The sequence below is a fragment of the Panulirus ornatus genome, chromosome 58 (genome assembly GCF_036320965.1).
Source record: "Panulirus ornatus isolate Po-2019 chromosome 58, ASM3632096v1, whole genome shotgun sequence".
NCBI classification, from domain to species: Eukaryota; Metazoa; Arthropoda; class Malacostraca; order Decapoda; family Palinuridae; genus Panulirus; species Panulirus ornatus.
In genome coordinates this window covers 6,433,956-6,461,039 of record NC_092281.1, presented here as the reverse complement: position 1 = coordinate 6,461,039, position 27,084 = coordinate 6,433,956, and the positions used below count along the sequence as shown (strand labels likewise).

Sequence of the window (27,084 nt, the reverse complement as noted above, 5' to 3'; positions counted from 1 at the left end):
CTAATAATGTCACCAGACATCAGATACGAATAAAAATGTTTCATAGCCTGTAGCAGGGGCCATCAATGAAGTGACAGGATGTAGTCTTAAACATTTGAGAGGGTGACTGGCATTATAAAAGATGATGACGGCCTATATGATTCTGGAAGTCGATGGACCTAAAGTCCAAGTAACCAAATAATCACAAGCTGCAGATGTACTTACTTATTTTTCGATCAGTGGTTATAAACATACGTTGGCGGCCTTAATGACCCTAGCAGCTGATAGGCCTAAAGCCTAAATAACCAATCAACCAAGCAAAACCTAGTTTAGTTCCTATTTCCTGTCTACGTTTACAATGAGCAACAGTACATATATGATGCGAACGTAGGGTTGAAAAAAAAAACCTAAAGCCAATTTATGCATCACTACAAACAATTATAGCATCTTTCTCGTAGGAAAGAAAATTAAGTTTCCTGACACCGTCATCTTAACATAACATGCCGGGTGGAAATGTTATCAGTTGTTCAGGTCAGGCATCAACCCTCGGACACAGAGCGACCAGCTCTCGGACAGATACCAATGAGACCGTTACTGACCCATAAGATGGCCACCTACTGGCAGAAAGTACCTCAGTGAACCTTAACTAGCGTACACTATCCTAGACTGATCCCGTAAACCATTAGATCAAGAATTAAAAGGGGATTAGACCCTAGTTGTGTAATACTGTTGCCTTACAGCCATCATCCAGTGACTTAACAATTTTCCAAATAACGTGGGCTGTACAACCTGTTTCTTGGCGATGATAGTGGTGTTATATCCACTACAGTACATAAGTATCCGCTGTAGTCTTGGGAACTTCTTTTCCATACAGGTACCTAAGAACCTACCATATATCTTAGCTATAAAGTACCTGAGGTTTTTAAAATACTCAAACCCCCTAAGTTTGATTTAACCCTAAAATCCTACAGAATATTCCGAAATTAGTTGGACTTAATACGTACAAACTGCTAAGTAAGAAATGTTTAAATCACAGTCCACACAACGCCCATCAAACGTACCCATAAAAATCTACTTAACTAATTTGTGTCCAACGCTGCGGTCTCCATTTTAAAGCAACACTTACTAATCTGTATGCTAAAACCGTGGTTCAGATATCCCTTACCGCTTAGCCATTTTAAGTTTACGATATTCCAAGTCGTCAGATTTGGCGATTGTGTAACCGTTACTTTAAAGGGGCGAACGATGGAAACATTCATTTAAAATGCATGGAAATGTTTGGAATCCGCGGCAGAAGAATATCAAACTGGCTTTGGTAGAAATTAGAATATTCCTTACACACGATCAAGTTACGGGTCTAAAACACCTATGGTTAACTGCCAAGCCTTAATGACGCTTCGAAACCTATCGTTCTATACCTCCCCCATAACAGGGTCTAAAGCCAACGATCACAATGAAACATTTTAAACAACTTCAGCATGGAAACTTATGTTTATCGACATTATTCGATGCTTAAGAGAGAGAGAGAGAGAGAGAGAGAGAGAGAGAGAGAGAGAGAGAGAGAGAGAGAGAGAGAGAGAGAGAGAGAGAGAGAGACTGGTGCCGAGCAGGTTTAGCATAACACAGGAGCCTAGCCTAAAGGAGCATGGTTACAAGACAGAGTGGCCAGTAGACAAGAAGTACAGGCACGTTCGCCTTGCGATAGTTATTACCTGCATCACTGTAATAGTACCAGCATACTGTGTAATAAGCAGTCCAACCTACTTTCCACGTGGGGCAATTTGACGTCACATAGGGGAAACGTAAGGAGCAGTTGGGACTCCCTTTTTCTGACTTGTTTTTATATGGAGATTATTGTTGGTAGTGGCTAAATTAAGATGTTAAAGCAGTAATGTTGATTTGTCATTACAGTCTTTTGTTTATCCAGACACATTCTTAAGCTGACCTAGTCTAAACTTTCTGGCTACTGTACTATATGTCTCTTAAGAGCTGTTCGTTCGTTCACCTAATCTCCCAAAGCGTTCATGGGGAGGGGATGGGGGGAGGGTTGGAGGATGGGGATTATTAGGGGAAGGCAGAGTGAGAGTACAGTGGGGGGTAGAGAGTCTGGGGTGGGTAGGGGTGAGGTCACGGGTGTTTATGAAGCATCAGGGACGGCGGTGTCGGACCAGTTTACCACAAGAGGTAGTGCGAGGTCGACGTCCTCGTGGAGTGTCTGGCTAAACTTCAGGTGCTGACTGGAGGAACAGGTGAGAGGGCCTAACTTAGATGAGAAGGATCAGGTGTTCCGCGTGCTTTACACAAGATGATTATCTGACATCGTAAACATTACACAATCATAATCAGTCGAGAAAATTACCTATAAATATATAAAGCAACTGACAACGCGACCACTCCCGGATCACCTGAAGATTTGCTACCCTTACCAAACTAAACCTAACACAGCATGAAAAGCGTTGGATAGCGAGATTAACTATGGTATCCCCACTACAACCCTTATCATTTAACAATGACATAACTGTCATTGCAGTTATTACACCATCACTACACTAAAGTGTCTTCCAAATACCGAACAATGTATGAATTTCATTATAACTTCCTCAACACCAATATTTTCAATTTGTTTACATGACGCATATGGTGCGAGTTCTGCCTTAGTGATCATTTATCCGTTGAAAGCTAACTTACATGTAATGGATCAAACCTAACCCACTAATAGCCACTTAACCCACTATGATAACTTCTATAACAAGTTACAATACCCCGAATCACAAACAATAAATCAAGCTATCATAAACACTGCAGCTGCCATTTAAACCACCTGATGTTTACTAACATACTACTTATAACCATAATAACATAAGTGATGAGATCATACACCCCTACAACCACGCCAATTTTTGGAACCACAACTTCTGCTTTTCTAATAAATTCTTAACTACTAACATAACCTTGACCAGAGGACACCGTCAGCCCAGACACCAATACGGGTTACTGACGCACCCACAGGTAACGGAAGAAAAAGATACACTTAACGGAGAATCATAAAGTATCTGCCAATGAATCTTTCGTCGTAAATGTTTATCATGACAATGGTTATGTGTCCTAGCGATGTTCACTGATTTGACTGCACCGTGCTTTGGTGTATATCAAAACATTAAAGGGCCGTAGAACATGCAGAGCATATGAAGAGTGTAGAGAGAATTAATATATAAAGAAACTGTTAAGGATAAGTTTGTGATAAAACGACAGTAAACTACCAGACAGTTACTGTACATAGAGAACTATGTCAAGTGATGAAATTAAGCAGGGAAAAAGTGTATATTCATACGATGAAAGCAAGTTACGTACTTTCGTGTCGTTTTACAAAACGGTTTATACAGCGACATATGCACAAGGGAATGACAGAAAACGAAGACTCTTTCTTGGGTGACTAATGTATGTTACCAAACATGCTGGATATGGAGTAGAAACTGGAACGTAACAGTGGTATCTATGTAGGAAGAATTCCTTTTCAGTAGCAGGAAGCGTGGGCTCTAAGTTTACTTGATGGTATCCTAATTTGAAATATAACCCAATGAAAAGCCTACTTACCCAATATGATAACCAAAAACATTCTATACTATGTCTTAGAGCCAACGTACAGAAAGTAATATAAAGTGATTTATAATTAGATATTTCACAACTGAATTCACACTAAGTCCTTTCCATTGCATTCATGAAGTACATCTGGCCTCGAGTACTTCTTTTTTACATCATTCTTTTATAGGGGAAATGTAACTTTATGAAAGGTCTACTTACGTAAGATAATGACAGAAAACATTCTATAATGCTTTCTAGGGCCAACAGATAGAGAGTGATATGAAGCTAATTATAATATTTCATACGTAATTCTATCAAAGATCAATTTCAGATTTAATGTTCTTCACCAACAAATTGACTCCATTAACTTATTAAGCATGAACATTGAGACGCATCCTGAGATTTAGTGCAGGAAAACGAATAAAACTGTGGGGGTACCTTTCTGGACAAAGAACTTTCAGCAAAATTGAAGTCAATCTTATTGAAACGCTTCTTTATCTTAAATAACAATCGAAATATTCTATAATGCTTTCTAGGACTGACAGAAGGCGAACAGTGAGCAGCGAGTTATTATGTAATATATAAAACATACTTATTTTAAGACAATTTTCCTAAAATAACATTTAGACCGCAGATTACAGTAAGTATAAAAAAGATGTATGAACTATACTGGGATTTTGACGCATATCTGTACTTTCAGCCCCCCAATTTTTCTTTCTAAACTGGAATGAAACTTAATTGCTTCATTATCGTAGATAACAACCGAAAATATCCCAAAGCACTTCCTAGGCCATTATGAATATAGTGATATTGTGCTGTACATCAAACCATTACACACAGCACTGCGTAATTCATATACGACTAATTAATCTGAGAATGTTAAAACCAAGGCAAGGCTTGGAAGTATAGGGAATAGGTTGGGTTAAACAAAAGTAAACCATCATCTTATCTATCTTAGGTAAGGTTCTGGTTTCCTAGTATGAATATAATGGATTCCTGAACAACTTACCTTTTCGGGCAAACTGAGGGAACTTACCTTTACGTGGCTAAGTAACTGAGGGACCACGGCTGTGTTCCGCTTGCTCATTCGTCTTTCGCTTCTTCCGAAACCCACGGATTTGGTCCACAGGTTCCTGCAATAATGATTTCTATGTATCAACCTGTAGCAGACCTAAGCTTTTCTTACCTTTCTTTTGATATCAACCCATTTTTCCCCGAATCCTCTAAACTAAACTCTTAGCTTCAGTTTTTTTCCTGATGCATGAATAAATATTTCCTATATTTCCTTTAGTCTGTAAGTCAAATTTCGTCAAACACATGATCTTATTGGAAGGAATAGGTTAGATTCAAAGATGAAATCAAATTATCGAAAATCACCACTTTAATATCAAAACAATTGTATTTTCTTTTTTTCCACACGTCTGCCGTTTCCCGCGTTAGCGGCGTAGCGCCAGAAACAGACGAAGACAAGCTGTATTCGCTCACATCCATTCTCTAGCTAATCATGCTCAATCCCGTATCCATAACCAGGACCCACAGACCTTTCCATGGTTTCCCCCAGCCGTTTCACATGCCATAGTTCACTCCACTGACAACATGTCGCCCCCTGTATACCACATCGTTCTAATTCACTTAATGCTGTGCACATCTTTCAACTGCTTGCATATTCAGGTCCCGACCAATCAAAACATTTTTCATTCCATCCTTCCATCTCCAGTCTGGTCTACCCTTTCTCCTTAACCGCTCCACTTTCGACACATTATCTCATTGTCAACCTCTCCTCACTCGTTCTCCCTGCATGTCTAAATCATTTCAGCACACCCTCTTCAGCTCTCTCAACCATGTTCTTATTATTAATAACCTTTCTCTTACCCTTTTATCACTTACTCGATCAAACCACCTCACACTACATACTGTCCTCAAACATTTCACGTCCAACACTACCCTCCTCCGGAAATCCTTATATATCTTAGCTATGCTTCGCATCCACAGAACATCACTAGGACTACTGTACCTTTAAACCCTCCTAGATAATGGATGTAACTTAACAAAATCAATAAACATTCTGTGCTGGTGTGCACTTAGAGGTGGCAGATTTGAATCATTATACTTTTTCTTCTCGGAATTCAATTCTTTAGATCGGGATGATATGTACCATTCAAAATTCTACTCCTGACTTCAGTAACAGTCAATCATGGGAGGATGATGAAGAGCAGGGAAAATGAGAGATTAAACAGAACAATTTACTATAAACTGCAAAACAAGAGCCCACTTTTCACCATTCTACCAAATCCTTATCTAACCAATCGAGAATTTTTGTTTTTTATTTTGTGACCGGAGCAATATCCAGATAGGAGAGAAGCAATGATTTCTGAAAATATCATAACTTCCTTCCATGAAAAACGCAATTGCTATGTGAGCTACCAAGCATTGAAAAATGCCAAAACATCATACACTATTCGATAATAATACCAGTTCATTTACTCCTTAGCGTGACCCACATTACGTCATTCACAAACGTCATATGCAGCATTTGTTAGACAAAAACTTCTAATTTTGGCAATACACCTTTTCTTTCGTAAGGTATCAGATCTCGCACTGATGTTTGCAGACATTCATTAACAGGTGTTCTACCCTGAATACATGAAAATACGTCTGTAAATATCCATTCCCTGGAGGTGCAAAAAACTGAGCACGCACACCATACCTGTATGGTATCACCTTTCACAAACTATTATTCAATAGTGTATGAAACAATAAAAGGCTAATGTTAACATTTCATGAAACACGTATAAACTATGTGGAGGGCAGAGTTGCCAGTCGCCAAATATGCATAGGTATTTACACAGATAACGTTGCCGGGATACATTATACTGAGGGTAAATGTCTATTTTAGCTACGCATCGAAATAGTATTTGGATGATAGTAACTTTACGTTCCAGGTACTTTATATAGTTCGCTATAATTACAAACATACCTGACGGACACCAGGTTAGGTTTGGAAAGAAATATACCGGTATAGTTCAACAATCAATTCGGCTACTACTTGAAGTTAAACTCTCAAAAATTTACACGTGCGTAGCAAAATATATATCGACAACAACGACATTAACATACTAAAGTTTTATAAAACACGAATTACTGGTACTTATTATACACTGTTCGATAACTGAGGTTCAGAAAGTAAAGCTCCAGGATAAGGTAAATATTTGTAAACGCTAGAATATATCAGAGCTGAGTGTTTTGAGCGAACGTTCCAGTATATAATTATCCGTCAACATGGCACTGTCTTTCAGTTGATTACTAATGTAACTCTGCTGGTCCAGGAAAAATTTAAGTGCTCATGTATTGCAATATATCATTGAGGTCAGGTTAGGTTTACGTTTACTTGCGAGAATTTTCCCACGATACTTTTAGGTCCAACGTATGTGTTGGTTCCCAACGTCACTTGTATATGGCCAGCAATCCTTTAGATTCATATAAAAACACGTTGATCCTGATAATTTATCCAGATAATTTCGTTCATATATCTAACTTAACAATAATGCCTGAGGAACATACATTGTCAGCAGTTATATGACACACAAAATTAAATAAATACTCCACTTACGGCATGGCGAAGTGGTGCAGTTGGGCTCAGTGGCCGTCTGTCCAATGAATTTGATTTCACATTGCACATCAATGCACTGAATCTTCATGACACTTTCTCCAAACTGTGACGGGTTTTCTTGCATGTCATAAGGTACTAATATTTGTTTCAAATTAGACTTTACGGTCTTTTTTTCTGGTCAGTGTTTACAAAACAATACACGTCCATTTAAACTATTCACAACAACACCTCCAGGATTTCTAATATTGCCGACTCAAACGAAAATATAATAAACTTATAAATAAGCAAATCTAAGTGATAGAATTATATATCTTATGAGAATAGATAAAAGAATTTATCACTGAATCAGCATTAATAAAAATAATTTGAAATTAAAATAATGTGGGCTTGTTGGTGGTTGGTGCAATGTGCCAGGCACCTCTGACCTGAACTGGCTGGCTTTCACGTCTGTTACGGTTCTGGTCTAATGACCTGTAGCTGTAGGTACCCATTAAATCCAGCAACATGCTGACTGGCCGCCGGCTTATCTAAATCATACAAAAACGGTCGGCGGTTCGTGTGAAGACCGGAAATATATATGATTTGGTTGTGTAATATCGCAATTGCGGGAGTTGAATATATATTTCTAAGGAAATAATTACTCTTGGGTTTTCTTTTTTTTTTATCGCGTAAATCCTTGTGCGTTTTTAAGCGCTTCTCGTCAATCTGTAACTACTTCTTTCTACCGTTGACTGGCGAAATTATATCTATTTTAGCCTCAGCGGCCATACGATCACATTCTATAATGTTTTCAGTTTTACCGTCAGCATATCTCCATGTATATCTACAAAGGTAATCCTTGAGGAAGACACCCAGACTAGTCTCTTGAAATTACGTATCGGTGGGGAAAGATCAAAATAAGGTCACATAGGAAAGTGGTCACTTCCTAGAGAACCGCCGTATGATCCCCATTTCAAGTCGTTTAGCATATCTGTGAGAAGGTAAGAATATAGTGGTCGCTGTCACATTACCCATCCGACCAGGTGCACCAGTGTCGCACTTCCGTCGTTCAGAAGAGATTTGAATTTATAATGAGACCACCTGTGCCTTCCACCCATCACTCCTATAACCTTTCCTTGGATAATGATTGAACGCTGATATATGAAACAAGTTTCTGTTGAGGTGGTTGAATATGGGGTGACTTTTGTTCATTTATGATTATCAAGATTCATGTTACGCAAGTTGCAGATGGCACACACAGCCAAGTGACCGTTTTTGGACTAGTACACTGAGGCTTCATTAGCACCCTAGTTCAAATGAGTGTGTATATGAACATATACAAACAGACGTACACCAACTTCTCTCGCAGTGACTGATTTCTCCTCTACCAACACACACTACATTGAGGTGCGTTGCTTCTGCACCAACGCATGTTAAACAAAGATGTAGTTTGGACACCTAAACATGCCACACAGGCAAGTGTGAACTTTCTTCCCCACACATACATGTTATCTCTACAGGTGAGGAGTTTCTCCTACACTAACACACATTACACATACAGATGTTAAGTACAATAACAATCACTGGTAGTTTGCTGGAACTCCTGGTCTAAGCTCACGGCCACCTGACCTTCAGATGGGAATGGTGAATAGGCGAAGGTCATTGTGCTCCTGATGGCGTGTGGGTTCCCTGTCTGGACAAAACACAAATGATATAAAAGCTGCTGAAGAGAGACTTACCTAAGTCTCCCTTCCCATTCACTGATTTAGTTAATAGGACAAAAGAAAACGGAGACTCTTTTGTGAATGTGTCTTCCTACTCCCTGTGATTTCGGTGGATTATATAATGACAGGGGTATAGAGTGCGCGAGGATGATTCCCTGATAGGACAGTGTGTGGGTGCGAGTTTATGGAAGGGCCGAGGTAAGCTAGAGAGAGGACAAAGGAAGATGATTTGTCTTTGTATTAGGGAGGGAGAGACTTGCATGATCCATGTTACAATCTATCGGAAAATGGTGTTCGTTACCTTGTAGGGTAATACCTTACTTAATACGGTGAGAGTAAGATCCATCAACGTAAACGTCCAGGGGAACGTCTGTGTTGCCATCGTAACCCAGACCATCGCGCATCCATAATCTCTGGTGAACAACTCACATATCCAACGCCATACGCGACAGAAGACTCAGAATGGGGTCTACCGGACGGACCTTGATATGCTGGAATGGCCTTGCTAGTAACACAAGGAGTCAACAAGGCTTCCCCAAAGTAAACTTCGTTATATGCCTAACTACTAAACTAGCTAGTTCCGCAACTGGCGAGGCGGTGCTCCCACCTGTATATCTTTTTCTTGCTTCTTTCGCTCCTTCCCCCCTCCCCCACAATCCTCTTCCGCTATCGCAGGCTTACTATCATCCGCTTCACTCAATCGTCAATCAATCAGTGAACTTTGTGAGAAGAACAAGGATGCCAGAGTTTCTCTTCGTGTCAAATGCATGTATATCAGTCTTTGGGCCAAAAGTCTCCAGCATCAACAAGGCCTCAGACGTCTACTTGTATTACAAATCTTGTTGCAGGAACTACAATGTTAACTTTACTCACCAAAATTTTGAAACATTATACGAGGAAAATAGTAAGGATGAGAATGTTTTTAGTTTTGTTCTGTAATGAAAACTTGGGTTTGTGTGTATGCGTGTGATCATTATTTTCTGTTACGGGGAGAGAGTTTTACACTGGTGTTGCCTTGTTTCTTAACCTTATTATATGTACTCTGTCTTTACTTCCATATATGTATGGACACACACACACACACACACACACACACACACACACACACACACACACACACACACACACCAGCATCAGATAAACAACCAGGGTTGGGTGTGTGTTGTAATGGATTTAACCTCTTGCGTTCCAGGCTGGCGGCGTGAGGGCAGTTAGTGTTGCCAGGCTGACCTGACGCAGGAGGTGGTGAGGGTGAGGCAGTTGGCGGCTCTAATACCTGACACAGTTGTCGGTCGACCGACAGCTGGTGGCGTAGCCGACGACAGGAGTGGTAGTGAGCGTCGTGATGAACGGCGGCAGCGGCGGTGGCTGGTGGCGGTGGTGTGGGATCATCCTCGGCCGGTTGGTGCTCCTTGTGACCGTGATGGCAGTCTCCGACACTGACCCCACAGCAGATCAGGTCAGTGTCCTCTCTGGCCTTCCTCCCAGTTCTCTGGGTTAGGGCTACACCGCAGATACACCTACGCATATACATCCTCTCACTGACATCCTCTTCCTTGTGATAAAGATACAACTCTCTTCATTTCTTATCTTCGAAAAACCACAAACACTAAAGGCCTTGAAATATTTCTTATAGACAGCAACTTTAGGGAGCGCTCGAAACATGGCTGTAGTCATGGCCTTTGAATTCAGCGGCGCCGGAGTAAGTTGATTCCTTCTCCTTCGGGAGCCGTCGGACTCTAATAGTTCCTGAGTCGCCTCGGGCGTCTGGCTCCCGCCAATTTCCTTCTACCCCTAAGGCAGCCTCTTCAGCCCTACTGGTGCAGAGTGGTAAGGCCGTAGGTTAACACTAACATAGGTCTTGGTCGTCATTCACAAGGGTTCAAGGCTCTAGGTCATCAGTGAGAAGGGTCTAAGGCACTAGGACTATAGGTCATCAAGCACAAAGGTCTAGGGCTCTAGGTTATCATTCACATGGGTTTTGGGTCATTCTCTCTTCCTCCTGGCCTGGTGCTGATCCCCTTTCCATTTTCTTTTTGTGTTCCATTTCGAAATCTCTGCCAGATGGATATTTTACCGCCAGACCTCTCCCTCTCCCTCTCTTTTCACATTTTTCCTTTTTTCCAATTTTTTAAATACATTTTTCTTCCTCAAGAGCATTTCCTTTCTTTTTTCGTTTCACCTGCCTACTTTTGTTTCTTTTAATTCTCTTTCCTTTTTTCCAGATACTCACATCCCACTTCCCCGCTCCATCTCTCCGCTTTCCCTATTTTTACCTGCCGCTTTTTAACCTTAATTCCAACCTATTTTTTCACTTTACCAAAGCACTTTTATCTCTTATCTGCCAGTGAGTCTGATCTCCTTACTCAGGGACAGTTCCTTCTGTTTTTCTAGCCCATATATGATCACTTTCCCAATCCCATTCTAACCTTTCCCTTGTCTTCTATCCATATCAAAGCCTATTTTATCCCTGATTCTAAGCTTGTTCTATATTCATTTTCACTTTCCTTCTATGCATCTTCTCAAATCACTTACTAGCCTTCTTCAGTCCCGTTTCCCAGCCTATTTCTATCCCTCGTCCATCCCGCTGCGCAGCTTACTTCACTCCCAGTCCCTAAGGGTTCGATGATTTCCCCTGCGGCGTTCTACCGGGCTACCTCCTTTCCCTTCATCTCACACCCACATCGTCTACCCTCCCAGTAATCAATTTCTCACGTCCCATCCCATCTCCTCATCCAATATCAATTTCAGCAACCAAAGTATCAAACAGTTTCCCCATCAACTTAAACTACTCCTGACTCCAGTTTTCTCTAGAAATGAGGAAGAAAACGACGTGAACCTAAACCAATTTCACTTGTAGGACAAACTTTTATATTATATCAATATCTCTATATTTCGGGGTGTAAGGAGTTCAAAACAAGGCCAGTGCATTTTCTATTAAGCAAACTTATCACAGTCTACATTCAAATGTTCAAATGTATCAGGGTCATTGGTATTAATCATAAACTCAGATCATGCTTAAAGAAATACGCGGGAAAGTGCAGATAAACGCAATCGTGCAGCTGCGGTCTACGGATCTGACATCTGATCTATTAAACCCTCTTCCTCTAGGCTGCTTTAAATTTCATCTAAAATAATTTTGATTAGCTACATATATGCAAAATTTCCTGCGCTAGCAAGGTAGCGCTATGAACAGATGGAAAACAGCTTCTTTTGTTCAAACTTACTCTCCAGCTGTCATGTATACTGTACCGAGAAGAGAGCCACTTTTCCATAAGCCCATAGATCTCTTTATGGTCTCCCCTGACCGCTTCTTATGTCCTGGTTCAGCTCACTTAGAGCTCATCCATCCCTGTATATAAAATCATTCCAATTCGCTCTATCCCATGCGCACCTCACACAGGTTGACGCCCCCATTCGAGCATCTTTCACTCCATCCTTCCCTCTCCTCCTCTGTCTTCCACGCCTCCTTGTTCCCTCCACGTCTGACATGTATACCCTATTAGTCAGTCCCTACTCACTCATCCTCTCCTTATGTCTAAACCATTTCAGCACATCCTCTACAGCCCCTCATACATACTTTCCTTACTTCCAAACCTCTCTCATACCATCTAATTCTTAACTCGACCAACCCTCCTCACGCCACACATTGCCCTCAAACATCAGTTTTCATTTCCAACACATCCATCGTACGTTTTTACATCTGAGGCATAAACACTTGCGTCCACACAGCACCTTCAGGTTTCCTATCCCATCAAACATACACATCGTTGCCCATCCAGAGAGTGACCTTTCCAAACACTCATCAACACACCTAGGACTTTGCCACCTAACACACCCTATGGCTCACTTCAGCTCCTATGGTTTTGTTCGCCGCCATGTTCACTCTAAGTATCAAAAGTACTCCACTTCCTCCGGGTTCTTTCTCTTCAAACTCACACCATAATCAATCTGTTTCTCCCCACAGCTAAATCTCAATACCTTTTTCTTTTTCACATGAATTTTCAACGACCTCCTTTCACACATTTTTCCATACTCAGACAGCAGTTTTTGCAGCTTCTCACCCGAAACTACCACCATTGCCGTGTCTCTGCAAAAAAAAAGGAAACCGACTTATTTCCCAGGCCCCTACTCCCAATTAATTTCAGAACCTAGTGTTTACCTCTCTCTCAACCCTGTCTATAAACAGGTTGAACAACCATGGTGACATCAAACACCTTTGTTGCAGACCCATCTTTACCTAGAACCTATTTGTACACACTCTTTGCTTCAAGTAGCTTTCTTCCTACACCATATATTTGTAACTCCATCTACAAAGCATCTCTATAAACCCTGTCATACGCCTTCTCCAGATCCATATATGCCACATACATATCGTTCGGTTTCTCTATTTCCCACAGAGATTTTTCTAAATAAAGAACGGGTCCACACATCTACTGCTCCTGGGATCCATACTGTTCTTCCTCAGTGTAATGTCCTGTGCATGCCAGCATCCTCTCAATCACCACTCGCCCATACAACTTACCCGGTACACTCAACAAACTCATACCTTCGTTATCGGAGCATTCACTTTTGTTTTTCTTGTCTTTATATAATGATGCTATGCAAGTATTCCGACAGTCCTCAGGCACTCATCTTAAGCCATACATACAAAGAAAATCCCAATTAACTAATCAACAACACTGTCACCCTCTTCGGGAAATTCAAACGTTATCCAATCCACTCCAGCCACCTTGCCACACTCCATCTCACGCAAGGCTTTCACCACCTCTTTTCTTTTCACCAAACCGTTTGCTGTGATCTCTATACTGAGCTATAAATCTCCAGCTTTATGAACATGACTGATTTAGAGAATCTAGATTATAGCAAATACAAATTGAATTTTTTTCTTTTAACGAATTTAAGGTAATTGACCAATAGGTAGTCAATGGCAATTAAATCCCAGAACATACATCCATACAAAGACACCTGGGCTTAAGCTTTGGTAACTCTCACGCTCATGTTTTTCTCTCTGACCTTCACTTGATCACCGAACCCTCCACCAACTCCCTCCCAAGTTCTTTGACACCTAAAACCTGTTCCTTCAGTCGACGCTACCAAAAACTTTCCAATAAACTCTTTACGAGTTCTCCAGCCCCTAGACCCCCGTCCCTCCAGTCAACGGACAAGAAAAATATTCATAGCTTTATTTCCAACCAGCCAGACCTGAAATTTTAAACTGTATGTCATCTATTTTCTAAGTTTAGCCTTTTTTATAAATATCGTTTTTATATATACACGCGAGATTTTTTTCTATTTAGGTGAATTTTCAAGAGAAATCCACTCTCAAAATGGCACATTCTTTACTCTGTTTTTATCTAAGTAAGGATTTTTATATGTATGTATGACACTCGCTAAATAAAGTATTCTGACGCGCTTTGAAGGTGTATTGTTCATGGTCCAAACTACATTAATTAGATCAGTTAGTTTAGTAGATAAGGCAAGAATGATGTAATGAACAGATAAATGAATGGAATTATATTCCCATAACTATAGTCCCATGTGCACTTCTGTGGCGTAGCGGTTAGCGTCGCTGACCGTGAAGCTTTAACTGCTCCCTAGGGGCCGAGTGCATAGGTTCGAATTCTTTAACTGCTCCTTAGGGGCCGAGTGCATAGGTTCGAATTCTGGTTGCAGCAGTCGGTCCACAGTCAACCCAGCTGTTCATCCTCCCTTAGGGATTGGTCGATAAAATGGGTACCTGGCTGGGCTAGAATATATATATATATATATATATATATATATATATATATATATATATATATATATATATATATATATATATATATATATATATATATATATATAATATACATATCAGGAAGGAGGAACTAGTTGGTTTCCTGTTCTTGTCATTGGTAGCCTACAGGTAACTCTATATCCTTATCCAGTTCTCGTGTTCCTCCCTCACACTCACACCGCCACCTTCCACAACCCCATAATCTCCAGGGGGTGCCATCGCTACGGGAGGAATGGTCCCAGGCGGTGGTTGAAGTGTCCCTGATCCGGGACCATGCAGGGTCAGACTCCCACGGCCACGCCCACATCAGGGGCAACTCTCCAAACAGCATGCTCAAGGTCACCATGGAACAAAAGTAAGTAACCCGCTCTGAAGCTGCTGAAATGACGAATGTAAATAAAAGTCACTTTAGACGCTACATAAATACTTCCAAACACTAGCAACTCGTTTTCCGCGGGAAGTACAAACCGTGTGAACGGTGCGAACATCGATTTCAGATTCCTATTAGAAGCATATGGGACGCGTTGTTTCCAACGTCCACCAATTTCATCAACACAACCTAACCTAACCACTTCATTACCAGTATGTTGCTGCTGCTGCTGCTGCTGCTGCACATAAGTTAATTTCGAGTTCTTTGGGGCTTAGGCCTATCAAGTACTTAATTAGGGTCGTTAAGGTTAACGTCATAACACCAACCATATAGTCTCGACCCTTTATATATATAAATATATATATATATATATATATATATATATATATATATATATATATATATATATATATATTCAGAGAACCGAGCACTTGATAGAAATTGATTTAAATTAAGTAGGTGTCTGGTCCAGAGCGCTTGTTTGACACGTTCTCAGACGAAAGTTGATGGAGATTTTTTTTCTCTGGCAATTTTCAGCAGTGGTCCCGCGTTTCTGACAAACTGAATTACGTTTCCTTTTGACTCAGTAACCCAGCATGGTCCATGATGCTTCCTGGACTAGCAACTCCCTCGGTGTTTGTGGGTTTAACGCGAGAAGAAAATGTATTTCGGGGAGGCTGAATCGTCATCAGTGGACGAAAAGGGACTACAGTCTCGTAGAACTTTTCACCTCAAAGAAGCCCGTCATTTCCCTGCTACTGATTGTAGTGCAGTTTTGAAATGATAGGAGCCTCATACAAGGAGGACTTCCCGATAATGTGCTGTCAAACAAATAATTTCGTTATATTCTAGGAGTTCGAATACGTATTATTTATCAGACTGTGATCGCGAAAGATATTCACGTTTGCTGTAGAACTGAGTGGCTCTGTATAACAGATATGCAGGAAATCAAAGCACGAAATCTCATGAGTTGTGTGGATGTATAAACCTTTTAGACGCGCTAGATAACATAACACAAATGATTAGCCTTTTGGAGAAGCTTCAGAAACGTCACCGAACTTTTCAAATCTTATCAAACCATCTTTATAGACTGGGAAAGAAAACGAAACAATATGCACTGTTTAAAACGAGACAACGTAGTTATGGTCATACCTAGTATACGCGGAAGCACTTTTCCATCATTAAAATTGCATGCAACCAGAATACATTTGTTGCTTGGGTTAGCCATGAATATCTCTGTTTTCTATAAAGTTTGCAATGTTGGATGTGATTATATATATATATATATATATATGTATATATATATATATATATATATATATATATATATATATATATATATATATATATATATATATATATATATATTCCATGTCTTTATTATTACTCATAGTAATACTAATGCTTAAGAAAAATTCATAATATTAATGGGAATGAGAATGATAGTCATGAACACTCATATTTCATCACTATTCTCACTAATCATTATCATTATCACCATCATGATCATCCATCTTCGTCATTATCTTACTCATCATCACAATCATCATTACCACTATAATCACCCTTATTACCCCGCTATCATCACCATCCCTCCCGTTATCATTCATCGCTACTCTTAATCATCACTGTTATCATCCTTCCCATCACCATCATCACTGTTATCATCCTTCCCATCACCATCATCACTGTTATCATCCTTCCCATTACCATCATCACTGTTATCATCCTTCCCATCACCATCATCACTGTTATCATCCTTCCCATCACCATCATCACTGTTATCATCCTTCCCATCACCATCATCACTGTTATCATCCTTCCCATCACCATCATCACTGTTATCATCCTTCCCATCACCATCATCACTGTTATCATCCTTCCCATCACCATCATCACTGTTATTATCCTTCCCATCACCATCATCACTGTTATCATCCTTCCCATCACCATCATCACTGTTATCATCCTTCCCATCACCGTCACCACTGTTATCATCCTTCCCATCATCATTTCTATCATCATCCTCATCATGAATAATGTCGTCATCATCATATGGACATCCTCCTCATCTACACTGGGATCTTATCCTCCTCCCCCAACCCCCACCACCGTCATCACCATCACAGCAGGTCAGTCACAATCATCCACACGTCTAACCCCACGTCCATCTTTCCAGACACTATCAGTTCCACCTTACGCCCTCCTCCTGGTTGGTTGCGCCCGGCGCTACTCTCTCCCACGTGGGCGTGAGCGTGCTTGGTGCGGTGGGGGACTACCTGCCCTTGGAGCCACGCCCATGCCTCTACCTGGCCCGACCTACCCACAAAGGCGACGAGGGACCAACGGGCACCGTCTCTCTGTGTCACAGTGATGGAGCCGTGAGTTGTGACCAGCTCTTACCACACACATGGGAGGGACGAGTTGTAAACCTCCCGGGTTCCATCTCTTGAATCTTCCATATCTTAACATATTGATTTATCTCATGGTACTGACACCGTACTTGTAGTGGTACTGACACTATACTTAAGTGGTACCCTTCGTTTACCCAATGATCTCATACCCACTTCTTCCTGAGGATCCATATAAGATAATCATCCTAATGGATTCCCTTTCGTCCCTTTTCTTGCAAAGGACCTCCCTCCCCCGGCCCACTATATCACCACTTCATCCAGCACCTCACCTCAGGATATCCGCCTCACATATCCCTAGCTAGGATACTGTGGTACATTACGTCGAGCACTCGTTGATTCGCAAAAGTTAGTGATAATACATGAGTTTTTACGAGTACGATTCAAGACACAAGAGAAAATATACTTGTCTTAATAAAAGTTTGTCAGTGGTGAAAAAAAGGAATGTCAAATATTTGATAAAGCCACTGTATACGCCGTCTGTTCTATCAAAACTTCGATACTGATTTCCGATTGAAGGCCTGGTACAATTCTGTGTTCCACTTCGGTGGGTTAAGCGGCTATTTGGGAGGGATCAGTCTATAATGATTTGATATTAGCTTTTTTTTTTCTCCGTTTGTTGTCCACAGCTTAGCAGAATGGGGTCAGGAGGTCACGCTGGTGAGTGGATCAAACAGACGGACAAGAGGGAGACGATGTAAAACAAGCGTTTTATTCAAAAGGTTGTGTAACTTAGCGCATGCCTTCACTGCTCACCTTGTTAGCATTGAGCACGCTGCTGAGAAGCATCATCCCAGTCAGATACACTGACTCTCCTTGTCGGCAACGAAGTTAATAGGTGCCGTTGAAAAGTTGGTCGACCTGAATGATGCTAATTCTTGGAGGGACGCGAGCAGACACCGCCCGACGTTGCTTCACACTACAGAACACAGAAACTAAGGATGTTCAGAGCATATTTACTCCTACCTCACCCACTGTTGAGATTACAAGATCTCGAGTTAATCGCTTATGCTGTTCGATATGTAGCCGCTCCAGTTGGTATGTTTACCCGTTCTTTTGCTAGATATTCACTCGCAAGTGATGTAGACGAAGAACCTGTGAATGATGGGTGTACAAATATCTGAAAGGCTACATATTAGTGTAAAAGTTCAAGAGATGGGACCTGACTACAGAAGAATTCTCTCTCTCTCCCCGTAATAAACAAATGGGTAATCATTGTGCCTCACTCTATCGGATATAACACCCCCAGTTAGTGAATGTACCTGCTCTTTTGTGAGACATTACCTTGTCCGTGGAACAACTCCTGACCCCAACGTTGGCGACCCCTTTACAATTTAGGTTTCTGTAAAATCATGTAGTCTATAAACTTATCTACCAACCCTGAAGAGGTCATGTCACAGATGGAAAAAAAAATGAAAGCAAACATATTGCGTTTTGGTGTATTTACATAAACATTCAAGGAAAAACGTTAAAATTTCCCTTGGTATATCAGATGTCAGAGAAGATATTCTGCAAATTTATGGTTGTGAATTCTGGCGAAGGGAGCCGTAAGTCCAGGAGGAGGAGGAGGTGAGGAAGGGGAGAGAGGCGTGTGAGGAAATGAGGAGGTTAGAGATGTGAGGCAGGAGAGTGTGGGGTGAAGGACCCGTTTCTCCGTCAGGTTCCGAAATTGAACATTTGCGCTGCAGTTTTGTAATATGAAGGAACCCATCGATAAATTATTCATATGGAAAGTCAATAAAGCGTAAACGTCATTTGATATTGTGCATATCATCTGATAATGTGGATTCTAAAGCGACTAACATATGATACATCACTTAAAGTATCTCCCAAACTAATTATTACTTAAAGTTTTCCTACGATGAATATAATTTATAAACAATCAGTGAAGACATCACTTGATGAGAGGAAATAAAGATATAAACTGACCTATTTTCTAAACTCTTAAGAACGAAGGTCGAAGCCTTGAACACAGTGGTACGACCCTCAAACATGACGATACAACTTTGAGTGCTATAGTATATGCAGCCCTTGAGTACGACGGTAGGACCCTTGAGCACGACGGTACGACCCTTGAGCACGACGGTACGACCCATGAGCACGACGGTACGATCCCTGAGCACGATGGTACGATCCCTGAGCACGACGGTGCGACGTCAACTTGAGAACGATCATACAAATATTGAGAACGACAGTGCGATCCCTGATCACAGCAATTTTCTTTCAACTTATATCAAGAAATATAAAAGAAAGCAGAGAAAGCGAGAATAATGATATCGAATAATCTTATTTCTGTCAATGATTTTTAAATCATTTTTATCTGTCGTGATGATCAAAGTAGAAACCGTCGAAGAATTGCCGCCACTAATATAGCTAATTCGTCCGCTATGGTTAGCGTAACACGAGAAGTCTCACCAAAATAAACATAGTCGGTTTCAAGTACCTTGCGTGGAGCAATGCTCTTACAGATATCCGGGTTGGTTCGAACTCACCAAACTAAACTGACAGAAGCGAGTCCAGTGCAATCCGACGTCGTCAACCTCCCAGTCTGACCTCAAAACCTAACCTTCTTACCCTATACCGCGTTGTTGGCTTTTTTCTTCCTTTAGAAATGACTTCTGTATCTACTCGTAAGAACTGGGGTGTTTGCATGCTTCCCCCACTGTCTGGCTAGACCATGTGATACTAACACAACCTTTGCTTTACATGACGATTGTGTGACCGTTGGCAACAGTCAATCTCCTGGGCTTCTAGATTTCCCAGGTTCCTCCTCTCCTCCTGTATGAGTCGTCATGTTCAGAGTCTACTCACTAGTCCCAGAAACTGCCCCTTCTCCCCCTCTCTGCCCAGTGTCATCATCACTTAATGGTATGAGCAATTCCTCCCTCTCTCCCTCCCTCCGTCTTCAACGTTCTCCAGGACGTCTAAGCGCGCATTTCCAGACCTTCCCTAATTTCTAATCATTCTGCCTTTTTCCCCTTCGTTATGTACCCTCTGAGCCCCCCCTCCCCCCTCACCTAATGCAAATCTTAATTCATGTGGGAGTCTGTAGGCTGGTGTGTGCGTGTGTGTGCGTGTGTGTATGTGTGTGTGTGTGTGTGTGTGTGTGTGTGTGTGTGTGTATGTGTGTGTGTGTGTGGGTAAATGGCAGCCACAGGTGTATGGGGTGTTAGGGCGTGCGACTGTTGGGTATGTAGGAGTATGTTTGAGTCTACCACACTTTCTCAATGCCATCTTCTGCCTCCCACATTCCCCCACAACCAACCCATCTTCCCACACTCCCATAGTACCAACCCCTCTTCCCACACTCCCCCAGTGCCACTCTGTGCATCTCTCTAACCCCATGATCCATCTCCTCTCCCAGCGGGTGATGCTCATGATGGAGAGGGAGATGGTGGAGCTCCTACCACGCTCAGGACCTCGCGTCCCGCCCACTCCCGCCGCTCACAAGCGAGGCGACGCCGCCCTGCAGTACACTCACCTCGTCAAGCGATACGCCTTACCAGCCATCCTGGACCAGGACTGCCACAGTGGGTGATGGGGGAGCTGGAGAAAAGGGGGTGGTGGGTGAGTGTGGGTGTTGGGTAAGTGTAAGTGAAGGGTGAGAATGGGTGGCAATTGAGAGTGGGCGGTAAGAGTGAGTGTGGTGGGTGAGTATGATATGTGAGTGAGAGTGGGTGGTGGGTGAGAGTAGATGATGGGTAAGAGTAGGTTTTGGATAAGTGCGGATGGTGGGTGAGAATAAGTGATGGATGAGTGTGAGTTGTGGAAAAATGTTGGTGGTGGATGAGTAGTGTATGTATGTGTGTGTGTTTGTGTGTGTGTGTGTGTGTGTGTGTGTGTGTGTGTGTGTGTGTGTGTGTGTGTGTGTGTGTGTGTGTGTGTGTGTGTGTGTGTTGCAGTCTCGCGTGATTGATTCAGGCCATTTCTGATGGCCTGAATCCATCAATTATCATTTGTTTACACTCTATACTTAACTTACTCTTGGTTAGACATTTGAGAAAGACGGGACGACCCTACAGCACAACAGTACGACCCTTGATCACGACGATACGACCTCTAACATGACTCCGGTTCTATCCCTGCAAGATCAGGTCAAAATTATCACATCTTAAGTAAAGCGGTCGTACGTACCCACCGCACTCAGAGTCGTACTGTCGTGCTCAAGGGTCGTACCGTCGTGGTCAAGGGTCGTACCGTCGTGCTCAAGGGTCGTACCTTCGTATCTAGAAAGCCCCCGCTGGGGAACATACAGAACAACTGATTAATTACTGGTCTCTTGTTTGTTGTCACCCATCAGATGACGTGAGCTGTGGCCACTCAGCCAACCCTCCCCCGCCCATCAGGGTGCCTGATATCATTCAGGTCATGACTGACCCCACGGTGAGTGACATTAATTAACCTGTTACAAACCTGTTTTGATCAGAGTTCATAATTAACAAACTGATTGGACTTGCCTCTCGATTCAGTGAAAAAGGATTTTTGGACAAATTAGAAAATGTCATCTGGCTTAAAGTGATTTTTTTTTTGTTTCAAAACTAAGGTTATTATAGACTCAAACGGTACTGAAGGAAAGACCAAAAAATTAGATCAGTTAATAAAGACTATGAAATTTCTAATTAATAATTCATACTACATATTTGGTCTCTCGTGAATGTGGATGTTGAGTGCGAGGAAATTATATGATAATATATATATATATATATATATATATATATATATATATATATATATATATAGGATGAAACGGAATTATAGTTCAATTTCATATTTGCATAGTTATTGAGAGAGAGAGAGAGAGAGAGAGAGAGAGAGAGAGAGAGAGAGAGAGAGAGAGAGAGAGAGAGAGAGAGAGAGAGAGAGAGAGAGAGAGAGAGAGAGAGAGAGAGAGATAACCTCCCCATGTCACAGAAGGAGGACGTAAAGCGTGTCCAGAAGAACGCAGACCCGCTACTGGTCGAACTGGGGTTGTTCCTGGACCAGGCCCTCATTCGAGCCTTCTCCCAGTACCTGTCCTCAAGCCAGGAACTGGTCGACCTCGTCCTTGGCCTTGTCAACAACGTAAGTACAAGGAACCAGAGCCGGCAGTTAGGGCTACTGGTCTCCATAGGCTTTCGTATTAGTCTCTCTCTCTCTCTCTCTCTCTCTCTCTCTCTCTCTCTCTCTCTCTCTATCTATCTATCTATCTATCTCTGTCTCTTACAGCCTAGCCATCTCAACATCTTTGCAGTAAAGGTTTGGTGTCTGACTTCGAGATCCGCTGGGAGAAGGGCGGACTTCATATATAATGAAGTATCTTTTACGTATTCTTGATCACCTTCTGGGACTGATGAAAGATTAAGCAGTGTAGGAAAATCATGGGATCACAAGTGAACGCCAAAGAAAACTAAAATCAACAGACCATTGGGTCTTTTAGAGGCAGTTTGTGATAGTGGAAGTGGACTGTGAAGTGTGGTCATCACACATTTCTGTTAACCATTTCATCTACCTCTGTTGTCTGTAAAGACACTTGTAAATTCATCCAACTGTTGTTTCCTCTCGAAGATTATCTTTGATTTCCACAACAGTGGCGTCCATATGATCAAGATCTGCAACATTTTCAGTCCATGATTGACTAAGAGCGATCGTGGTATTGCGCATTCGTCAAGAACATATACGTAATATCTAATCAAGATTCAGTGTTAGTATTTATGTTATCAATGTCTTCTAATGCGGTTGTTTCCAAACTGATAACATGTCTGGTACAACGCTCGCACGTACATAAAGTATTCAAATGAAAGACTGAGAATGGCCGTGATGAGTACTGAGCGAGGTGAGCCCGTCTGTCCCACATGAGTGGGTGGCGTTGTTATTTGACCAAAACGCAGGTGAAGACTGACTGAGGAGAGCCCGCTAAAACATCCAGCAAGCAAGTCGCTCACGTGTGAGACGTTCTTCATAAACATATCAAATCAAACGTAAAGATGCTGCCACGAACTTAACTACCACCAGCGAACACTTAACTATCACCAGTGAACACGTAACTACCACCAGTGAACACGTAACTACCACCAGTGAACACATAACTACCACCAGCGAACACTTAACAACCACCAGCGAACACTTAACAACCACCAGTGAACACAGGCGAAGTAATCGATTGATAATACTGAACGTCTCCTGTTCAGGATGTTCTTCTCGACGATCCTGAACACAAATCCAGACATTGAAATAGTTTTTTAAGTCCTGTTGCTGACGCGACGAACAAGCTGCTCATATTTCTCCAGCTCCTCCTTCCATCTTTCCCTGAGTGTAGGAGATCGTTCAGGTGTCTCAAAATTTAGATTAAACTTTTCTGAATGGGTTTCTAGACAGCCTGAAATATAGTTCACGTTTTGTGTATGTTTTAAGAGAATGGTTTTGTTTTTCGTTGTCAAGATTTTGAATTTCGAATGACTCGTGTATTTTATTTTCAAATCAGAAAAACAAATCCTTTGAAATATCAAACTCAAGTTTTTAGTATCTTGGGTATTCAACACATCGGATTTCATTAAGAAACGTTGGATGTTTGGGATAAGGACATTACACTTTTGACTGGGATTAAGAATCATAGACATGAAACCTTATATATGTATAGTGAATGCGAGATGTATGATGAATATATGTAGAGGAGTTAGAACAATATAGTGTATGGAATGCCTTATAAACTCCTAAGGTTGAATTTGATGTATTAAAGTACAGGATTGTAAGACTTTGAGTCTGACTGACGACAGTAAGAAAAGGATTGTGTTAACTACCAGATGTTTCTTGTCTGAGGTGAAGCCCTGTCCTTCAGGCGAGTCATCTGTAGACGTAATACTAACCCGAGGCGACTCTCCAACAGGTGCAGACGATGTTCTGGCACCCATCACTCGGGCGACGTGTGGATCTGACCGTCACGCACCTTCGGCTCTTGAACCAGCAGCCGGAGGACTTGCCCACCCACAACGGCGATGGGGTCCTTCTCCTCAAGTCCTTCTGCAAATACAGCCACAGGAACAACGACCCACTGGACTCCAGTCCTAGGCACTGGGACATCGGCGTTTACCTCTCCGGGTAGGTACTCTGTGGCGTTCCCGGTTGACTGGCTGTGTTTGGTAGGTAATGGCTGCTACGATGAGGACTCGTTGACAGTATAAGTAAAATTTATTTGCAGGATAAATGTCCATCTGTCTGTCGTGTTACATATTCTCTCTCTCTCTCTCTCTCTCTCTCTCTCTCTCTCTCTCTCTCCTATGGCTGTAAGGGAATTCCTTGTCTCCTTCCCTTGTTATATTGTTACATCGGGACTGTTTGAATACTTTCACAACAGTTATCTAATTGCTTTCCGCACACTTGTCATGTTCCGTCTTTCTTTTTCTAAGTGTGACAGACGAAAGCTGTGTGGCGGTTCTGTCTCTTTCGCTGGACAGGTGGATACCGTTCGCACGCTTGCCGCGTGTCTTGCTATTATTTTTCTAATATGGCCCGAACTGTTTCTCTTCCTCTGTAGTGCTGTCATTGTAGGTGGGTACAGACAGATGCTGACACTTTCCCTGGGGCTGCCAGCAACACCCAAGCCCCGTGGCACAGGTATTCCCTCACACCTGGAGCCTCCTCATGGGAAGTCCACCCCCATCGCTCTGTCGAAGTATCTGAACTTTACTAACTGGCGGTTAAGAGGTCATAGTTCACGGGCGAAGATGTCATAGGTCGTAGGCCAAGAAGTAACCATCAAGGGGCCATAGGTCAAGAGGTCACTCATGTTTACAGGCCAGGAATAAACAAGTGCCGGGTCGGCAGAAGGAGTGGTAAAAGGTCACGTCAACAGTGTAAGGTCAGGAGATCACAGACCAAAAATTGACATTCCATGGAGCCATAGGTCAAGGAGGCAAGAGCAACACACCCTCGTGTTGCTAAAGGTGGTCAGGACAGTTCAGTGATATGGTCAGCAACCTGATATAGATTCGGTTCATCACACTATCTTCCTAGGATGTCCATTATTCAACTCAGTCATAACAACCATAATTATTTCCTTGAATTTCCAGTAAACTGTTTTGAAACTTGGTGAGAAGGACATCTGTGTCTGTGGGGATCTATCTATTTTTTCATTCGATGTGCTGGAGGTGTGTAGGGTACTGTACTGTTGGCTGAGATTTTAGAAGCCTGTCGCAACAGTTGCCTGGGTATCGTCATCCCGGGAGGAGACGGATGTAATCCAAGTCTTATCTCGTCCTTTGTCCTGCACTCTTCTTAACCTTCTATTTCCCCTCACACAATACTGCGTTTCTCTTCTTCTCAGGTCCAGCTTTCGTCGCTTATAACGGAATTATTGAGTTATTATTAGTCCTTAAGCATATCAGACTTCAGAGAGGCTAGAACAACGGGGTCACAGTAACTTACAACCCCACACACAAAGTCAGTAACATACCCTCACGGTAAGCGGAGGGAACCACAACATTAGCAGCATGTAACCCTTATCTCTCTCTCTCTCTCTCTCTCTCTCTCTCTCTCTCTCTCTCTCTCTCTCTCTCTCTCTCTCTTCCTCTCTCTCTCTCTCCTTCTCTCTCTCTCTCCTTCTCTCTCTCTCTGCTCCTCTCTCTCCCAGCCTGACCTCTTTCTCCCTCCCCAACATCTTTACCCTCTCCGTCCCTCTCTATCTCCATCTTGACCTGTTCTGGCTCCTCCAGCCTGACATTTTCTGCATCTATACCCCCTCCCTTGCCTGACCTTCTCTGCTTCTCTCTATATCCAGCCTGACTTTATCTCTCTCCTCCCCCAGCCTGACATTTTTGCCTCTCTTTCTCCAGCCCGACACTCTATGTCTCCCCCTAGCCCGACCTACTCTGGCCCTCCTCAGCCTAACACTGCATCTTCGTCCTCTGGCCTGACCTTCTCTGCCCCTCTACCCCTCAGCCTGAACTTCTACGTCGATAACCCAGGTGGGGGCAGGAACGCAGTGACCATGGGCCTGGCGTACACTGGGGGGGTCTGTAAGGGCAACCTCTCCTGCGTCATCAACGAACTCGGGGTCGTCAACTTCCGGGGACGACCCTACCCGTCCTCGGGGGCGCTCAGCTCCTACGTCCTCGCTCATGAGATTGGACACAGGTGGGTCAGGAGTCAGGCGTACACGATTTACAGCACGTACACAGGGGGATGGGTGTACACGATCTGACGAGTTACACATGATTCTATGTACACATTACATAAGGTGTACGCAAAAGTTGGTGCACATGATGATGATACACACAATGAGGTTTACTTACAGAGATCAGGTGAGGGTTGGAAGGGATTAGCGGATAGATACACAGTGGTGGATGGAGATTAGGAGAAAGGTTAAGGATGGGAGGGTAGTTAGAATGGGTCAGTTTAGATGATATTCGTGGGATAGAGGATAGAAAAGATTGGAAGAAGTAAGGGAGAGAAAATGAGAAGACTAGGGCGGGAAGGAAGAGGAGGGAGGGGTAGTAGGGAAAGAAATGGGAGAGTATGAGTGATTCTGGGAGGTAGACGGAAGAAATCAAAGAAATAGTCCTGATTAGAGGGAGCACAGACAGACAGACGGAGAGTCTGACATGCACACACACACACACACACACACACACACACACACACACACGAGTGTGGTGAACCTCCCTCCACGTACTTTA

The 27,084-nt window shown here is 42.4% G+C and overlaps 1 protein-coding gene across 1 annotated transcript in view; it reads left to right on the top strand.

The window, feature by feature from the left end:
* Window positions 1-2,108: 2,108 nt before the first annotated feature.
* The window catches only part of LOC139766619 (A disintegrin and metalloproteinase with thrombospondin motifs adt-1-like), a 44,458-nt gene continuing 19,482 nt past the window's right edge, over window positions 2,109-27,084 (top strand). The window contains exons 1-9 of the mRNA XM_071695480.1: window positions 2,109-2,228; window positions 10,067-10,333; window positions 14,863-15,008; window positions 17,203-17,404; window positions 20,799-20,964; window positions 21,735-21,817; window positions 22,346-22,495; window positions 24,297-24,508; window positions 26,348-26,542. Of these exons, the coding sequence (XP_071551581.1) occupies window positions 10,220-10,333; window positions 14,863-15,008; window positions 17,203-17,404; window positions 20,799-20,964; window positions 21,735-21,817; window positions 22,346-22,495; window positions 24,297-24,508; window positions 26,348-26,542 (1,268 nt within the window). The 5' untranslated portion in view covers window positions 2,109-2,228; window positions 10,067-10,219. The remainder of the gene's footprint in view (window positions 2,229-10,066; window positions 10,334-14,862; window positions 15,009-17,202; window positions 17,405-20,798; window positions 20,965-21,734; window positions 21,818-22,345; window positions 22,496-24,296; window positions 24,509-26,347; window positions 26,543-27,084) is intronic.